Genomic DNA, 20363 nt, shown 5'->3' with positions numbered 1-20363 from the left:
GCAGCAGGGGCAAATCTCCACCAAATTGGATTCACCTGTATCCTGGTACACCTGCGCAGCACTCAAGATGTTTGTGTCTTATATGAGGAAGTCAGATGCAAGTCATATGACTTAGCTGCAGTCCCTGGCGCCTTTGGGACTGCTGCCACACCCGCTCCCCACACTGAGCCCTATAAACCTCCAGTTCTTCAAGGTGCTTTTTGTCAAATATTAGATCATAGCCATGAGAAAGTAGTTAATATAATTTACTTATTTTCTGCACTTAATTCTTCTTGTTCAGATTATGCTGGTAATGGCAATAGATGTTGCTCTTCTTGGGAAAGAGAGAAAGTAAATGATGGAGACAGCAGTGATTTGATTAGCAAAATACCAACACAGTATACAGAATTTGTTAGCTTAGGTCAGTGATCCTTAACCTGTGGCTCGCAACCCCATAGAGGCAACATATCAGATATCCTGCATGTCATATATTTACATTATATTTTATAATAGCAAAATTACAGTTATAAAGAACAACAAAACAATTTTATGGTTGAGGATCACTACAACATGAGACACTGTATTAAAGGGTTACACCATCAGAAATGTTGAGAATCACTGGTAAATCTTAACTGTGCTCACTAAACTATTTATAGGCTAACTGGATGAAGTCATTTAAACATTCCTAGAATCATGTTTTTCATACCTATCAACCACATTGTTTTTCTTTTACAGTCATATCCTAATATCCACAAAAGATCGGTTCCAGGATATCACTTAGGAACCAAAACCTATGTATGCTCAACTTTTTATATAAAATAACACCATTTGCATGTAACTTACACAGAATCCTCCTGCATAATTTAAATCAGGTCTACATTACCGTAAGTCATAATAAAATGTAATTGCTATGTCTGGAATTGTTACTCTGCATTGCTTAATGAATAGTAACAAGAAAACATTTCTACACAACTAGTACATGTACAAATTCTTCAAGATTCACAACTTCAAAGTAAAGTCCATTTGAACATAGAGACCACACATGCTGTATAAAAATAGAATGTATGTGTGCAGTTAGATCATGCTTAATCATTTTTCTTTATCTGTTACTGGCATTCTCCTGCTTCACATAAATGCCTAGGTTTGCACCAGTCTTTATGACGAAAAACAAAATTATTGTGTCCTGTTTTTGCTGTCTAGACATTGATACCAAAAATGTTTATAAGATGTATAAAATTGTTTTTCAAAAATTTGTTTTCTATGTGTCCTAGAACTGAAAGTAGAAACCTTTAAATATATATGACAAGAACACATCTGATTTTAACCACCTATTAGTAATAATAGTGATTGTTTTCTTATATTAGCATATGCTACATATTTTTCCTCGGATAAAAACAGGACTAAATATCTTTTGACATGCTCCCAGCATCTGCAAGTGCTTTCTAAGCATGTTTTGGCTTGTTATCACAATTAGCAGTTCTTCTTGACTAATTTTTCAATTATCTCTGGTATCTTCACCAATGTTTTATATCATAACATTGCTTAGCCAATTTTAAAGTTCAAAACATGATGTTTTTATTCAACTCCACCTTCAACAGCTTCTCTTTTCCAATTTGTTCTACAAAGTAAAACATATAGGAAAGAAAACTTAAAATCCTAGTATAGACTTTACTCTCTTCTGAGAGTACAGTCTACCCTGGTTGACATTTATTTAAATCCCGATCTGTGAATTCTTATATTGTTGTCCATTTCAAATATAAATATAAAATCTAATCAAAGCAAATACAACTAAGATACCTTTTTCCAGCACTAATGGCCAATTAAGCTGCATGTGAGCTTAAAGGTTTATATTAGTGTGCTTATTTATTTATATGGTGTGCCCAGATATATACATAGTTGGAGAAATTATAAAGGCTTGATCCCACAACAGAGCTCCTTAAGCTTTGACATGCACTCATTTCACTGGGTAAGTTGTAGAAGTGCAAATTATAAGACAAAAGGTCTGGAGTTTGCAGAGTCCACACTTAGGCTGCCAGCAATATTTAATGCTGCTAGACTGAGGACCACAGATAAGATGGCCCAAGAGATGTAAAAGTTGTTGTCAATGGCCTTTCTATTGCCGAACACACAAAGCAATGTGTCTGCCTGCGACTGTCGTGACATTGAATGCTGATGCATTCACAGTTACAATTTATTATCCGTGTCCTTCAGTTTCTTATTTTAGTGTTTGTGTGGTGTGCACATGTGTACATATTCAGGTTATGCTTATGTATATATGTGTGCATTTGTAGAGGTCAAAGTTGACACTGGATGTCCATCTTGATTATTTTCTAACATGTATTCACTGAAGTGTCTCAGCTGAACTCGGAGCTTGTCAGTTGGCTACCATAGCAATCCAGATTTCTCTCATGATTTCCCTTCTCTGCCACCTGAATGCTGGAATTAAAGATGGTAGTCATATCTGCCCAGCTTTTTATGTGGGTTCTGGGAATCCAAACTATGATCCTATACATGTCCTGCCAAAAATGAGATCACATTCAATTATTATTCATCATGGTGTTTTCATCTCTCCTTCCTACCTTATGTCATGTCTGATTGATAACAGATCTTTGAGTAAAACTATTCTTTTTCCACAAGTTTATTAATCAGGAAAAACCCATAAAACTGGGTTATTTTGTATTTTAAAAATAAAGGAAAAGTGGAACTTCTGTTTACCTCCCTGTAATTCTTTCTAAGTACTTTAGTCTTAAAAGACTCTATTCTATCTCAGCAAATAGACCTGACCATAGCATGAAGCTAAATATTATTCATTGTAAAGACTCTTAATACCATACCCTCTTTTGCTGATATGCCCTACCCAAATATCAATCACCTAATTAATTTTTTAAAATCTTGAAAAATTTAAATATGTATGTATATATATATATATATATATATATATATATATATATATATACACATACATGTGTGTGTGTGTGTGTGTGTGTGTGTGTGTGTGTGTGTATGTATGTGTATACTGTACTTAGGAATTTAGGAACATATGTATATGCATAATATAATATACATATCTGTGTGTAACAACTATTAATGTAAAAAGAGATCATGAATTTGAAAGTAAGAAGGGGTATATGGGAAAGTTTGGAGGGAGGAGGAAGGGCAAAGCAAAATGATGTAATTATATTATAATCACAAAAAATAAAAGAAATAATTTTGAAAAGTGTTAAAAATAATATATGAAAGGAGACTGTGATAGTCAACTGCATCAAGGTTCAGTGTTCACAGGACACTGTGGTCAAGTTAGGGAACTGGTCTGATTTTTCCAGCCTGTGACAAGTAGTGCTAGAAGAGCAGTTTCAAAGGAGGGAATTTTTGCATTGGTTTCCAGTTTCAGATGTTATCTTCTGTGGTTTGGTGCACTCTGGTGAGGGAAAATATGATGTCAGGAAAGCATGGTAGGCACAGTTGCATGTCTGAAGGCATCCATGGAACACAGAGAATACCAGAAAGGTGCCTGAGACACCATAGAGTACCCAAGGATACACTCTCCAGGATGCACTTCCTCGAACTTGGCATCAGCTATGAAGGTTTTCATTGCTTCCAAGTAGGCCCATCAAATCACAAACCTACCAATGGATTAACATAGTGGTTAAGTCACTCTTCAATGACTGAATTGACCTGCAAAGAATTGATCCTTTAACACTGAAGCCTTCTGGAGATACAATTTATATCTAAACCATCAAAGAAAACAAATGTGGTAAATTCCTGACATACTATGTTGGAACTGAAGAGCAAAGAGAGGTGAGACTGCTATAGAAGGACTTGAAAGTGTTTGATTAGAAACCTGTTCAGATGAGCTGATTTGTAGATATTTCTGTGCCCATAAACCTAGCTCTTAGTCTTATTTTTCTTAGGCAAAATTTCCTTGCAACAAATAGCTAAGCCAAGCTGATAGAGACGATCCATACTCTAATCTAAGTAGAATTAACATAAATGGTCTCCAGGTTCACTCTGCATCAGCCATTTTTCCTGACAATGATGGTCTCGCATGAGTGAGTCCCTGTCACAGTAGCAGACCACAGTTATCAGGCATATGGCTGCTGAAGACCTACCTGCCTGTGAATGTGTCTGCCATAGACATTTTAAAAATAGAATCTATTAAAAGGATATCTTTTTTTCTCTCAGAGACTGCTGTTGTTTAACAAAAGCTTTTCAGGACTCAGAAATATCATCATCTTGGATCCAACTTGTCAATGAAGCATTTATTCCAGAATCCACAGCTAAGTCATTTTGCATTCACGGTGTATCTTGGCAACAGTAGCAAAGAACATGCTGTAATCCATCCACTATTTAGATGTTGCCATTGACAGGATAAATTTGTACAAATGCTATGAAGATGTTTGAATTTACTATTTCAGGACTAGGGGGGAAGAGAAATAGTTTAGGGGTTGCTCACCGAAGACAAGCATTCAAACACAGTGCATAGCCAATTGAAAGACTTTATTCTAGCCTGCTGGGACCACACCCAAGTATTTGGGCGACCTAGGTGTGACTCCCTAGTCAGGTGTCTTGCTCAGCAGCCACACGGAGCTTTGCAAAAACAAGCAGTTTAATAGAAGCAAGACAAGTTAGCTAGTATATTCTGACCTTTCGTTCCTAGAGTTGGGTAGATTTCCATGGAATTTTCCATCAAAGAGATCAAATTCTAGTTTAAACGGAAATGACCTCAGCAAGAATACTATATGGAAGAACCTTTGCCCTGCCTTGTCCCATCACAAAATGGTTCTGAATGAGTTAAAAGAAAGAATTTTTGGTGTAGATAATTCTGCAATTACTTAGGACATTTTGGCATCAACCAGCTGATATCTGCAATTTTTCCATCTTCAGTGTGCAGCAGTGACATTTATATGACACAACCAGATATTTTTATTTTACAGCCCTATATTAATTTAGCACCAGGTAACAAATATACATCATTTACATAATTATTATATAATTTACATGCATAGTTACAAAAATATCTCTTATACAGTAAACACCTGAAGAATAAAGTGTTTTTCTGCAAGTAGAAAACTCATTTTTTTAAATTGGATATTTTAGTTATTTACATTTCAAGTGTTTCCTTCTTTCCATTAGTATGAGGAATACCAGTGCACTCTCCAGTTATATTTATCAATGAAAGAAAATCTATAGGAATGTACTATAATTGGAAAAGAACAATTCTTATTGTTAATGTTAATATTAAAAGGCAATAAGAACCTTGTGTCTGGCACACCTGTAAACCCATTAGTTCCAGACACTTGAAGAGAAGTAAGTATAGGCTAGACAGGCCTCCCTGCACAAAAAGATATTATCTCAAAAATTAAAGTGAAAAATCATATACAGCTTCTCTAATGTTTTCCAGATTTTTATTCTCTTTAAAATCAAAGCTAATTTCCACAAGTATGTGTATTTAATTAAGAGGATAGTTCTAAAATTTACTGTTCTCTCTCTCTCTCTCTCTCTCTCTTGATTTTGTGCTCAATCACAAGCACAAATAAGATAATTCAAAGAATTTTCTAAAATTGCACATAGTTCAAATTTTGTTCTTACACCCACAAGACCCCTTATCTTAAGCTGTCCACACAGGGGAATCAAGCTGTATGTGAAGGTTTCAGCACCAGATGCATGTGAGGGGGCTCAGGAAAGTAAATGCTGACATGAATGCTCTATGGTATCTTGTATTTTTTTTTTTTTTGAGACACAAAACAGTCAGAAGCATCTGGAAGAGTTCAGAGCAGATTATTGGATGGGGGGGGGGGTGGGGAAGAACAGGAGACATTACATGGAAAGCATGTTGAGAATACTAGAAGAGCAGAGAATATAGGAGCAAAGTGAGAATACCAGGAGGCTGAAGAAGGAAACACTGTTGGGTTAGAGGCAGGATGAGTATCTGGAGGGAGGGATGCCCAGGAGCTGGAGGGAGTTTAGGGTAGAGATGGAGCTGAGATAGGCCAGAAGGCTAGCAGGCACTTTGAGATATACACCAAGTAAGAAGAGACTGAGGGAACCTGGAGACCACCTTGGTAAGTTGGTAAGTGCCAGAGGTATCTGTTAATGATCTCTATGTCCCTTTTGATGGAGGCAAGCGAAATGAGTCCTTCTGGCCAGTGGGAACTGGTTTCACAAGTTCCAGAAGAGTGCAGACTTTTCTCTAACTGCCAGAAACCCCCTATGTCCAGTTTGAGCTCATTTCTGGATTACTTGGACAGCCTTGGAGTTGGGAGGCTTGGAGTTCCCTTTGGACCTGGCACAAACCAGGCATTTTGTCATTTTCTCTAGAATTTTATTTAAAAGTACCATGACCAAAGCAATCTGAGGAGGAAAGGGTTCATTAGACCTAAACTTCCATATCAGTAGTCATCAAAGGAAGTCAGGGCAGGAACTCACACAGGGCAGGAACCTGGAGGGAGGAGCTGATACAGAGGCCATGGAGGGGTGCTGCTTACTGCCTTGCTCCTGGTGGCTTGCTCCATTTGTTTAGTCATAGAACCCAGAACCACCAGCCAAGAGATGACACCACCCACAATGGACTGGGCCCTCCCACACTGATCACTAATTAAGAAAATACCCTACAGCCAGTCATATGGAGGTGTCTTCTCAATTGCAGTCCCTATCTTTCACATTAGCTCTAGTTTGTGTGTAAAGATGACACAAGACTAGCCAGCACATAGTGAAAATACGAAGTTTTGCAAGATGTTTTCCTGAGATGTTGCAATCGTAAAGAAACATGTTACCAAATTCGTCTTTGAATGAGGGGGAAATCAAATGATTGCTGATCACAATATTCCAAATGTGCTTTATATGTTAAAATCAATAAAGTTTTGTAAAGATAAAGCTTATTGTATGAACTCTCTTTTTTCTGTTAGTATACCCATAAGAAATCAATGATCTGTATCAGAGTAATTAATTCTATGGAAAGGGTCAAGTGGGAGAGAGTCTCTGTCCTTCCCCGCTCTCCTGTTTAGAGCAGCTCCTTGTCATTCTATTTGTTGGCACTGCTGATACGGTCTCAGATGTTTTTGCAGGTTAGGACTATTTAAAACTATCTCTCCCTTTTCTATATGTTGCAGACTTGAATCCCAAATGACAACGGACATCCAGGCCATCTTGCAGCTCCTGCAGAAACAAACCACGGTAGTCCCTCCAGCCTACAGCATGGTGACTGCAGGAGCAGAGTACCAGAGGCCCATCCTCCGTCTGTTGAGAACCAGTCACCCCAGAGCATCCATTAAGACTGACCGGAGTTTCAGCCCCTCCTCACAGGTGAGTGTAGACACTGCAAAACTAACTGTGACTCTTTGAGCATATCTCCAGGGATCACCTGAGTAAGACTCACTTATGGAAAGCACGGATTTCTGTCCCCATCTATTTAAGCTCAAGGGTTTGTGTAAACTGGGCCTGTGTTTTGCAGTATGTGCCCTTAAAAGTTGCAAACGACAGCCTTTTTATAAAAAAGAATTTTATTTGTTTACATTTCAAATACTGTTCCCCTTCCGGTTTTCCCTCCATGAACACCCTCTCCCCCTCCCCCTCTTGCTCCCCTTTGTCTCTAAGATAGTGCACCCCCTACCACCCACCCATCCATGCCTGCTTCAACCTCCTAGCATCTCTCTGATATCAGATAATGCAATCCTTCACTTCACATGTGGGGATGGGGAGCATGGACCAAACTACATGTACTATTTGGTTGGCGATTTAGTCCCTGGGAGCTCTGAGGGGTCTGAATAGTGTTGTTCTTCCTATGGGGTTGCAATCCCCTTCAGCTCATTCAATCCTTCCCCTAACTCTTCCATTGGGGTCGCTGAGCTCAGAAAATGGTTGACTGTGAGTATCCGCATCTCTCTTAGAGCCTCTTAGAAGACAGCTATACCAAGCTCCTGTTTGCAAGCACTTCATGGCATCAGAAATAGTGTCAGGGTTTGGTATCTTCAGATGGGAGGGTTCCCAAAGCTGGGCAGTCTCTGGATAGTCTTTCTCTCAGCCTCTGCATCATTTTTGTCTCTGTGGTTTCTTTAGACAAGAACAATTCTGGGTTAAATTGGTCAGAGAAGAAATAAAGGAAGAAATCAAAGACTTTCTAGAATTTAGTGAAAATGAAGGCACAGCATACCCAAACTTATGAGACAAAATGAAAGCAGTACTAAGAGGATAACTCATAGCTCTGAGTGCCTCCAAAAAGAAATTGGAAAGAGCATACACTAGCAGCTTGACAGCATCTGAACGCTCTAGAACTAAAAGAAGCAAACTCACCCAAGAAGGGTAGACAGCAGGAAATAATCAAACTCAGAGCTGAAATCAACCAACTAGAAATAAAGAGAACTACACAAAGAATCAATAAAACTAAGAGCTAGATCTGTGAGAAAATCAGCAAAATAGAGAAACTCTTAGCCAAACTAATTAAAGGACACAGAGACAGTATCCAAATTAACAAAATCAGAAATGAAAAGGAGACATAACAGAAACTGAGATTTTTTTTTAAATCCTCAGATCCTACTCCAAAAGCCTATACTCAACAAAACTGGAAAATTTAGATGAAATAAACAATTTTATAGACAGATACTACACACCAAGGTTAACTCAGGATCAGATAAACTATCTAAACAGTCCCAAAACCCCTAAGGAAATAGAAGCAGTCATTAAAAGTCTCCCAACCAAAAGAAACCCAGGGCCAGATGGTTTTAGTGCAGAATTCTCTCAGACCATCAAAGAAAACCCAATACCATTACTTCTCAAACTATTCTACAAAATAGAAACAGAGGGAACAATACCCAATTCATTTTGGAAAGTCACAGTTATGCTGATACCTGAAACACATAAAGACTCAACAAAAAAAGAGAACTTCAGACCAACTTCCTTATGAGTATTGATGCAAAAATACTCAATAATATTCTCACAAACAGAATCCATGAACACATGAAAATGATCATTAACCCCGATCAAGTAGGCTTCATCCCAGTGATGCAGGGATGGTTCAATATATGGGAAAGATCAGATATTCAAGGCACATACCTAAACATAATTAAAAACATATATACAGCAAAACAACAGCCAACATCAAATTAAATGGAGAGAAGCTTGAAGCAATCCCACTAAAAGCAGGGACAAGACAAGGCTGCCCACTCTTTCCCTATTTATTCAATATAGTACTCAGAGTTCTACCCAGAGCAATTAAACAACAAAAGGAGGTCAACTGGATACAAATTGGAAAGGAAGAAGTCAAGGTATAACTATTCACAAATAACAGACTTAAAGAAAAATTTAAACAGTAACATTTATGTGTACATGCATGTGTGTGTGTGTGTGTGTGTGTGTGTGTGTGTCTGTGAGTGCATGTGTTGTGTGAGTGTGTGTGTGAGTGTGTATGTGTGAGTGTGTATGTGAGTGTGTGTGTGTGTGTGTGTGTGTAAATGAATGGAATAATTAATTTTTAAAAAGTAAATAAATAAAAATCAAAAGAATTTGTAGACAATTTTGTGACCATTTCTGTGTGGAAATTAAAAGTAAGATACTCTAGAAAGTGAAACAATGTGCCAACAGAAGTTAGCATGTCAGAAGAAAAATAATGACAATCTTTCTAAGATATAAAAGTTAATTTATCTGTGACTGTTTTTGATGGATGGGAAAGATACGCAACTATATTTTTTTATTCTTTGTAGTTGGTTTACACTGTAATTTCTGATAGGAATGGTGATTTTATTTCATTTATCTCTTTCTTTTGAATACTTAGAAAACAAAACAAAACTGAACTGAACTTTTAGATCTGGCTGTAGAGTGAAAGTTAAGTTCTTCATCTGAGATCACAGACCCCTTAATGTCTAGACCATTTTAGGAGAGAGATGCTGGCTCATACCCTTAGTCACATACAATAACTGGGTAGAGAACACACCTCTGGGTCAGTTATGTGAACGTAATTTTAGTTCACTATTGGAGTGAATTGTAAAAGTGCATTTTCTTACCTTTTACCAGTGTCCTGAATTTCTCGACCTCGAAAAATCCAAACTCCAATCCAAAGAGTCACTCTCAAGCGGAAGGCGCCTGAACACAGCTTCCGAAGACAACTTGACTTCCCTTTTAAAACAAGACAGTGATGCGTCATCAGAGCTTGACCCTCGGCAAAGGAAAACTTACCTTCATCCCATCCGGCATCCCTCTCTGCCAGACTCCTCCCTAAGCACTGTAGGGATCTTGGGTCTCCATAGGCATGTCTCTGACCCTGGTCTTCCAGGGAAGTAATCCTTTTGTACTATCTCCTCCACATCCGATGTAAGTGCTTTCAATGGCTGTTTTCCTTTTTTGTATTTAAATCCTCTCTACTTGACTCAGGGGCTCACAAGGTACCATTATATGCAAAAGTACTGTATATTTTTCCTAAATTGAAGCTTGTAAGGTAACGTTGAGCAGTTAGGGTGTAAATATACATAAGAGCTTTTTGGTTCCAAATGTTAAAACTGCCAGCATCTCGAGGCACCTTGTTTTTTGAATTTTATTTTTTCAAATCATGTGCATGTTAGGGAACTCCAGTTTCTCTTGCATGGAGACTCCTAGCGACCGCTTTTACTGATCCAGTGCTTCATTATGAAAATGCCTTCCAAGCAAATAACCAACCAAGGAATACAAAAGTTCATGAGTACAACTCAGATGATCCTCAACTTCCGGAAGGTCAGGGGGATAAAGAGAAGTTGTTCGCTTTGGAGAGCAGACATCCTTCTGTATTGACATGTTTAGAGTTACTTACATTCATTTCCTTTGATAATAAACAACGATGCAAGGTTTGAGTTATACACAGCAGTCAGAAAGGGAGCAAAACCCCCAAATACCAAAAGCTATAGTTCTTCCGTGATAGATTTACAGGGACAGGTATATGAAAGGCAGACAGCGGTGGGTTTAGTAAACTTCAGGTCCCATGGAAGACAACCCATGGGAGGTTTCCGCAGGAACCCAGACCCTGGTTTCATATCCCTAGAAGACCTTCATCAAGAGTTACTCATTTTGGTGAGATGACAGCACAAAGCTGTCCCAAGCTTCCGAAGGTCAGGAAGCCATGGGAAGCAGCTGCCTGCAGTCCCTGGCCCAGTGAGCAGCCTGACCGAAGGAAGGTCTAGACCTGCTTTTAGGCAGGCCAGAGGGAGGAGAACAGAAAGATCTTGTGGGGATTTTGGCCCTGCTTTCGGACAGATTGAGGAGTTACAGTGCTCCCCCAAGCTTGTCTTCAGCTACACCACCATGAATAGAGGAGAACGTTAGTGAGAGAATAACACGGTCTCTCTAGTAAATTCTGCAGTAACTACCTAAAATATTTACAGTACTACATTTGTCTGAGGGCTTAAAAGAAAAATTATTTTGTGTTGGGCGTGGTCCTTAACATGCCACTTACACAAAAGGACATTCCTAATTTCTTCAGATTTTTATATGTGATAACAATCTTGTATTTGATTAAAGAGTAGACTCTCATTTTTTTTTAAATATGAAATTTCAGAGTCAACAAAACTCTGTAATTAAGAATGGGTTGATTCCTTGCTTTATTATGACAGCTGTGACAAATGGTGTTCACTGACCCATCTAAAAAGATTCTTGTTAATTAACAATTAAGAGAAAATCTGTTATATGTAATTTAGGCTGATTTATACATTGTTTCCAAATCACAAGAAACAAAGTAGAAGCATATATTCTAACATTTTAGAATGTTAGGTACTGGAGATGGATATGTCATTTGGACCATAAAATCAACAGAGAAAAAAATTTAATTTACAATTCTGATTGGTCAGACTCTAGTTAAATATCATTTTGAACTCAATTATAATTTTAAAAATTTCAGACACTGACCTATTTTCTTTTCTTCTGGACAAACACTAAGAAATCTTTCATAGGTTTCTTGGTTTTTCTAATTCTGCTCCCACAGACCTTTAGGTATTATTTTATCTGTACATTATTAAATGGATGAATTTTCCTTCACTTGGTCAATGAACACTTTGACACTAGCCTGTCAATCCACTTCAAAGGCAAGCAGTTTATTAAATATGCATAATAATACTACTGTATTTAAAATGTGGTTATAGATTGACCTTCTATTGTTCCATATATATTTTTAAGCAGTCACAGAATTTGCTAGCCTGACCTGGGTGAGAAAGAAAGAATCTATAATACATAGGGAATGTTCTTATTCTCACTTAATTTAAGGAAACTAATCTTTTACATACTTATGGCAAAAGACCAGTCAAGTCAACAAAACTATAGAAAATTAGAACGGGCTTCCCAGGTTGTTTGATAAGGTGTAGATACAAATGTAGACTAAAGGCCACTTTCAATCATTCATTCAACAGACATTTGAATGAGGTGCCACACACAAAGGAGTGGGTCCTATAAGTAGTGAACAACTTAGATGTGGGTTTAGGGGTTGTATTTTCATATAAGGGTACATGTGTGCAGCTGCAACAAATATCCTAAAGACTGTTTTGCCTAAGTTCTGTGTATTCAGAATGAATTCACGAGAACTTGCTCATTTGTAAGGAGAGGGGACTTGGCAGGTGAGGAACAGAGGTCTAATTGTTTGATTAGTGAATACTTCCACTGCAGTGTTGGGTATGATGTGCATATAATTCAGTCTGTTGAAGGCCTCTGTTTATACTTCTTTGTAGAAACTGGGCACACAGGGACGGGAAGATGATGGGTGGTATACAAGCGTCGACCTGGTTTAAATTCTAGCACAACACAAATCCATTCCCTTCTTAATTCTTCGACATGTAGTAAATTTTTTCCTGCTTAAACTGTAAGTCTCAGGGGGAGCCGTGTCGGAATATAAACAGATCCTTCTTCTTTTTCTATAGAACATTCGTTTTAAAAGTGCCCCAAGCAACATAAAGATATACATAGTCATAAATGTCAGATGAAAGACAGTTCAACTGACTTATGGGTAATAAAAGCAATTAACTTGATTACAAAATACACCCTACAAATAGCTTTAAATGCCATTACCCTGCCTATCATCTATAGCAAAACCAATCTGTCACCTCCACCTTGGAGTTTTGCCCAAGGCCAGGTCTAACTTTGCACCAGGCAAACCTCAGCATAGAGATTGCTTTCCTTAAAGGGAATTAGAAGTATTCATGTAACACCTTTTGCTCTTAACCCAAAATTAGTGTCTGGTTCCATGTATTTTAAAAAAATGCTATCTTAAAGTTTATTTGGATGAGATGTTCGCCTGCTGCTATTAACTGCAGGACAGAGAATTGTCTCTAAGACTCATCATTTTATCCCAGAGGGGAGTCCCATACTTTAATTAGCTGATGAGAAAACCAGGAACAAAAATATAGAAGTGATGTCTTTAATATAATAGTCACTAATTCGGCAAACAGGGGAATGCAGGAGGCCAATTTGAGGCAGTGTAAATTTCAAGTTTATTATAATGGCCTGGCCGTGAGATTTAAGTTTTATATTCTTGTCGTCAGGGAAGAGGCCATACTGACATTGGGAATCAGGTGTAATATGTGCATTTTAGAGCTCAAAGACTGTGTGGGCTTGCACTTATACAATGGCTCCTAAACACCTAGGAGAAAGCATTTGTCATTTTCAAATCCTAACTTACACATCATAAATAAGGATAAAATGTATCACCTCTTTAGTCCATACAAAAAAGTAATTAATACTAAGATTATTTTATAGTTGGAAAAAAGCAATTAATTAAATTAGTCAGTTGTTAGAAATGATCTATAGCCAGGCAGTGGTGGCACACACCTTTAATCCCAGCACTTGGGAGGCAGAGGCAGGTGGATTTCTGAGTTCAAGGTCAGCCTGGTCTACAGAGTGAGTTCCAGGACAGCCAGAGCTATACAGAGAAACCTTGTCTAGAAAAAGAAAGAAAGAAAGAAAGAAAGAAAGAAAGAAAGAAAGAAAGAAAGAAAGAGAGAGAGAGAGAGAGAGAGAGAGGGAGGGAGGGAGGGAGGGAGGGAGGGAGGGAGGGAGGGAGGGAGGGAGGGAGGGAGAGAGAGAGAGAGAGAGAGAGAGAGAGAGAAAGAGAAAAAAGAAATGAACTATAACTCTGGCTATAATTTAATATAAGGGACTCTATATTGTTTATTCACTAGTGAAGCAAATCTAAAAAACATGATCTTGACATGCTAATGGCTTTTTATTTAATGTTAGAAACTTTTAGGTCAGAAAATTCAATTGTTATTTCATTTGTGGTTACATTTTTTTTGCAGTAACATAAATATTCCAATATTCCTGCTCATTCAGAGAGGCCCTGGGGAGGCAGGCTGCTGTGCAGTGCCCTCAAACTGCGGTTCTGAAGCTCATATCACCCAAGGACTTAGAAACAAATGGCTCTGGGTCTCAGTCCAGAGCTACTAAATAAGAAATGTGAAGGCTGGGCCCCAGTACTGATCCTTCAGTGAGCAATCCTTCACAGGGTCTGTGCGCACACGAAAACACTGAAGTCCACAATGTACACCCTATAGTGAGGCCAACTCAGATCCCAACAGGAACTATTTTATTCACATGCTATATGACCCTGAGGGAATTACCTGCTTTGAGTTTTTCCCTGACCCTGTAAAAATAAGATTATAGTCCTCACCTCACTAAAGTTTGAGAAAAAAACAAAATCAAGTATAGAAAAGGGCCTGGCACAAAGTAGATGCTTTAAAAAAATTTTTCTAAAATCCATCCCTACTCCCTGAACATGACGTTAAAAACAATTAGGAAGACAAATAATTTTCTTTTGCATAAGAGTTAAGTAACTATGTCGTCATTTTCACGACTAAAGCTTTTGACTCAGAATAACTTAATTGTAGCTACAAGTGTCCCTTAATGTTGTACTATTGGCACTATAGCTTTAAAGTAATAATATTGACAATTATGGTGGTGAGATATGACTTTCAATGTTAAAATAAACACACACACACACACACACACACCTGCTCTGAATTGATGTTAAATTCTGCAGGGTAACTTGTCCAACTTAAAGGTACTAGAGCTTATTCTATAAAGACTAGTGCACTGTATATTGTCTCCTTAGATGTGATGTGATGCCCAGATGGATATTTGAAACCATTTACAAAATTCAACTTTAAAAGTAAACACAGTTACTGTTTTTACAGAGACTAGAGCTTCACACAGTGGTAAAGCTACATTCAGGCCCCCAGATCCTTTCTCTCACTGCACAAATACATTCTGTAGATGTTAAGCACCTGAGTTCTCCTGTGTGAGCCATGCACGGTGTGAAGGTGCAATTTCATCCTGTAACACGCGCATTGTCCGAGTGGTGCTCAGGCTGGGGCGCAGTAGCGCTGAGCACTGTGTTACTGATTACCGTGTGAAAACATCTCCAGCACTTTCCTCCACCTAACTCTCCACACAGACGCTCAGTGTGTAATAGAAGTCTACAAAGTGGTTCTCATGCACCTGCCAAAGAGGGGGTTGCTAAAAGGAGACAGTGTTAGTGTTGGGGCCACCCCTTCTGCGTTATGTCATAGGTATATTTGGTCCACATATGTGGTCTGAAGTGCATCCACACTGCAGATGCTGTCTAGATTGGAGATAGGTTACCCATCCTCTTCCTGATTCCCTGAATGATCTCACTCAGAGCTGTTTGCTTGGGGTTTTTAAACGGATATTAACAATTTAAAAACTAAAAGGATATATTCAATGCTTTATAAAATATTAGGTATCGTGACTGAGCAGGGCCCGTGTTTAGAATGTGATTAGAGCCTTCTGTGATTTAAAAAAAAAAAAGTTTTATTTCAATGCCCAGTACTGAAGAAAAAGTCACAGAAGGCATGACTTGGCATATGACAGAATGAAAAGAAACTATCACAAAGATCATTTTCCTAACTATTACATGGAAGTTGACAGATGACTAATTGGAAGTTATTTAAAACTACCGTGTTATTGCCACATGAGAATAAAACATTCATAGAAATGGAATGTATACAAAACTGTGTACTCAGTTGACTTGATCCCTTACTCTACCAGACATGATTGAACTTTTAAACACACATGTCCAGAACGACTGCAGTAGAGCTCCCAGTTAAATGCTTCTAGTTATGAGAAGTAGCAATGGGAACATGGTCATTTCTTTATAATTAATGCCAAAACTTAGTTTAATTCCTAAACTGTACTCCTGTCATCTGTGGCTTCCATAAGTTAACATATTTTGAAAGATTTAAAATAATTTGGTGCACCTGTGATTTCAAAGCTTTATATATTTAACTCATGTTTTCTGGTCTTCCCCTGGTATATGATGATGTAACTTAAACACTCACAATTGTGATTAACCACAACTGTGAGCATTTTAACGGTATCGGTTTTCATCTTAATTTATACTCCGTTCCTGTGCATAAAAAGTGTCAGCACCATACCCCTTATCGCTAATTATGTGGAAAATTGAAGGTGAAGTTGTGATGAGTTCTTCCTACATTTTCCTCAAACGCTCACAGAGCCACAACAGCAATGAAAGGCATGGGACCCTTCTCCCACGTGGTTAAAACATACTCGCATGCGCACGCACGCACGCACGCGCACACACACACACACACACACACACACACACACACACACACACACGATACCCAGAAATCCCTACTTTAGTCCAAGGTTCCTACTGATTTGGACAAAAGGCACAAGACCACTTTATAACTGAAATTTTCATTTTATAATTCTGATGAGAAAATGTATTATCCCAGAAGGCTAGTCAGTCAATGAATAATGTATTTCAGAAAAGAAATGTGTGTGATCCCTTGAAAATGTCAGTCATCTGATGTAATCTCACTCACATGCTGGTACATGCAACTCTGGAATGCTTTAAGCTAAATGAAACAATCGACCAAAACACATACTACTTCGTAGTCTTTATGCACATAATGTAGCATGGAATCATGATGCTTTTGAAATAATCTGTGCAGAAATCTTTATTTTTTAGCCAATATTTTCCTCAAAGATTGGTATGTGGTGTTGACAGTGTAATCTATTTCCACAGCTAGTTTTGCAATAACCTTCTACAAATAACTGTACATAAGAAAAATGTAAATTTCATGTAAAAATGGTTGTGAATTTTTGGTAGATGAAAGAAGTATACAAGTTGTATTGAAAATATAGTATATATATACATATATATATACCTAATTTAAGAATGAGACATATAATTTCTGATCTATTTATACATGAAAAATTCAAGAATTTGTAAAAGAATTTATTTTGGAGGAAAAAAGGAAGTAAATCCTATTAGCTAGCTAGTGTACTTTTAATAAAGAATCCAACAAGATCCAACATTTTATTAGGTACAGTCCTAGACACACTATAGGCATGGTGGTGCTGATCACACAGAACACACATCATTGTAACAGTGCTACAGTTTTACTGAATTCTAGTAGACCGCTAGCAAGCTCCACTAAGCGGATTTTTTTTTAAAAAGCATTAAACCTGAATTTAAAGAAACTAAAAAATTTTACTCATTGCCCCATCAGAACCATGGCAGTAAATGACGGAAATATTTATTGTTCGCTAAACTTTGCTGAAGGATAAACAGCCTTTAATGTACATTCAAAATAGCTCGTTTGTAATGAAAGCTTGGCCCATCTTTTCATTCAAGAATGAAAGTGTGGAGCTATTAATTCTTCTTGCTTAAGCTCCATACAGACTTAATTTCTACCCTAGTTGTTTCTGTGTCATTAAGAAAACTCACGCTATCTTTATCTTTCAAAGAAACTTTTAAGCAAAATTTGTTGGCTCTGGCACGGCAGGTCTAAGTGCAGCATTGTCTGCAAAGCAGCGTAGATTCTTCATGTTTCATTTTAAAGACATAAGAAGCTCTAGAGCATATCCCATGTAACACATGTAAAACCAAACTGATACAGATAATAGAACATATTACATTGCCACCTGTATGTGAAACAGATTGTGAAATCAGAACAAAGTAGAGAAGGCAAGTAACCTGGAAATATTCCGTAACATAATTATCCCCTATCCTAAGACATATCTGAGGACCCTTACACAACTCTGTGAATTTAAATATGCATGAGAAAGTCCAGTAAATCCTAAAGTCGTTTTTAAACGGCATTTAATTTCCAAAATAACCTGAGTGTTTAATTAGTATATTTCTAGAACAGTGACATCCACACTGCTCAAGTTATCTTTCGAAATTTCAGTAATCATAGAAAAATAAGACAACTAAATAATCAACGCAGACAATTAAATCAAAATGGCTATATGCATGTGTCTATATATTTAAACGTTTGTACTTAGAAAAAAAAATTAAACTTCAGCCCCCAGTACATCGGAATTGAAAACCCACCGTTCCTGATCCACACGTCTTTCCAATCAGCTATTAAATGGTGATATAACTCCTTGATGTTAATGAAGGGACATACCCGATATCAAGACCACAACATGGGCAAAAACCCTGTGCCTTTTCTGATTGTGGTGTATTGTAATGAGATAGAAGCGCTCCGTATGTCTACTCACCCCATGTTCAGATTGAGAGAGGCAAGCCTGTGCTTGCATAGACTGAACTGAGCTGCGGATTGTGAAGCTACTTGGATAAAAGGAATGATAAGGACCTATGTTCTTTCCTTTGTAAGATGGGGAAAGCAAGCTTAAAAATAAGGAGAAGGAGATGCAACAAGAGGGAGTCAAAGCCCAGGGCTCCTAGCATTCAAATGATACGCAGGTCTTGAGTCACAAAGGCTTCCAGATTTCTCCAAGTGTTTTTGCTAGAAAGCTTTGTTCTCTGTTTTCTAAATTACAAGAAAAATTTTGGTTTAATATGTGGAGAGATGTCTTAAAACAACGAGGCTTGTATTCATTTAAAATACTGTCTGCATGCCACACCTCGAGACAGTCTAAAGATTTGCATGTGTACCCTGCAATACTATGGACATACTCTGCAGACATATTTTAGATGACTCCTGAGCCTTCCTATTTATTTGAGGATGCTTCACTCACGACATCAATGATTTCACTAGAACAAACAAATGAGAGATTTTCAAGCAAGTACCAAGGTGTTAAGAGAGCCACGGTTGTGTTTTCCCTGTTAAGCAAAGGATCTGCTAACTGAAAGCAGTCTGGGAATTGGAGCAGTGGGTTCAATTTACAAACTTTAAAAAACATATTCCTATCAAATTTACAGGAAGTTGTTAATGAAACAAGACAAAACATATCCACTTTAGTTTGTCAAACAGAAAAGAACATTTAAAAAAGCACATTTCTCACGAATAGTATTTATTTTGTTTGTTCAATCAGTACTATCATAAGATTACAAGTGGACTTGATTTGTATATTTTAATTAAAGAACTATCACAAATTGATTTTCTTATTTTTTTAATTGCACAGAGTTTAAACTACCTTGATAAATTCTACTTTCTTCCAGGCTAAATGCTTTTTCTGGAAATAAATATATAACTTGAATATATATTTGTTAACTTTCTTTTTTCTGAATGCATGCCTAAAATAGGTTAATGAGCACAGTCCTTAAAAATACATTTAAAGTGGACCAAATCAAGATTCTCATAGTATTGATTTTCCCTTGATGTAATTTAAAGTGTGTAAACTGCCACTCACACTAGAAGTGCAATACCTGGCATTTAACCATTTGGCAATCTTTTAGATAATAGCTGAATTAATGCACCGTTGTTTGAACTGAGGCATCTCATTGCAGTATATATGTAACAAATTTTGTATGATACAAAACTTTACAGCAAGCTATTTGAATGTTTATTAAAAAATTCTCAAAATGACATGGAAACATGTTTACTGTATAAATAAAAGCACTTATACATTAAGAGTGTACACTGCTCAATGACTTACAACATCATGGTGTGGCTTCTGTTTTCTATGACAGCTTCAGATTCTGTACCTTCAATGGTTCCCTTAATATTCCTTCAGGCTACTGACTATGTGGTCATGAACAAATTGTCAGAGGACAATGTGTATGCATTATTCATTGATCTATTCTTACACAATAACCAAGTATCCAGATTGATGGCAAGTTACATAGTAATCAATATCAAAATGATTAGACATCATTTCCTTTTCAGGATCTTTTGAAGTAAAAGCTGATTTTAAGTTTTCTGTATTTATAAAAAGAGCTTGCACTTTTGTGGAGTTTTCTTTTAAAAATATTTTTAAAAATCATGGAGTTCTTTCTTAAATATTTAATTTGGTCACCAGCTACACTAAAATTATATCTATTTGCATCAGAATTCAGCTAGAATATATTCAGTTAAAATATACGAAAATTCAGAAACCAAATTAACTCTGACATCTTAGATCAGACAACTTAATGCAAAGAACCCGGTAACCACTGAAATCTCTATAGAAAATTTCACCAAAAACACTGCCTATGGAACAAGAAGGAG

The 20363-nt window shown here is 37.3% G+C and overlaps 2 protein-coding genes across 9 annotated transcripts in view; one reads left to right on the top strand and one right to left on the bottom strand.

The window, feature by feature from the left end:
* Kcnh7 (potassium voltage-gated channel, subfamily H (eag-related), member 7) overlaps positions 1–19787 on the top strand; it is a 490878-nt gene extending 471091 nt beyond the window's left edge. For 7 of the 8 annotated variants that reach the window (XM_011239315.3, XM_011239314.3, XM_017315931.2 and 4 more), the window contains 2 exons: positions 7089–7281; positions 9985–19787. In XM_011239315.3, coding sequence (XP_011237617.1) covers positions 7089–7281; positions 9985–10251 — 460 coding nt within the window. In that variant the 3' untranslated portion in view covers positions 10252–19787. The remainder of the gene's footprint in view (positions 1–7088; positions 7282–9984) is intronic. The other variant, NM_133207.2, reaches the window with a different exon arrangement.
* Gca (grancalcin) overlaps positions 19088–20363 on the bottom strand; it is a 29783-nt gene continuing 28507 nt past the window's right edge. The window contains exon 8 of the mRNA NM_145523.3: positions 19088–20363. This exon is cut by the window's right edge and continues 1270 nt beyond it. The gene's annotated coding sequence lies outside the window, so the exon portion shown is untranslated.

Source organism: Mus musculus, chromosome 2, assembly GCF_000001635.26.
Source record: "Mus musculus strain C57BL/6J chromosome 2, GRCm38.p6 C57BL/6J".
Lineage (NCBI taxonomy): Eukaryota > Metazoa > Chordata > Mammalia > Rodentia > Muridae > Mus > Mus musculus.
The sequence above is the reverse complement of the archived record's forward strand: the minus strand, read 5'-3'. Positions and strand labels throughout refer to the sequence as shown.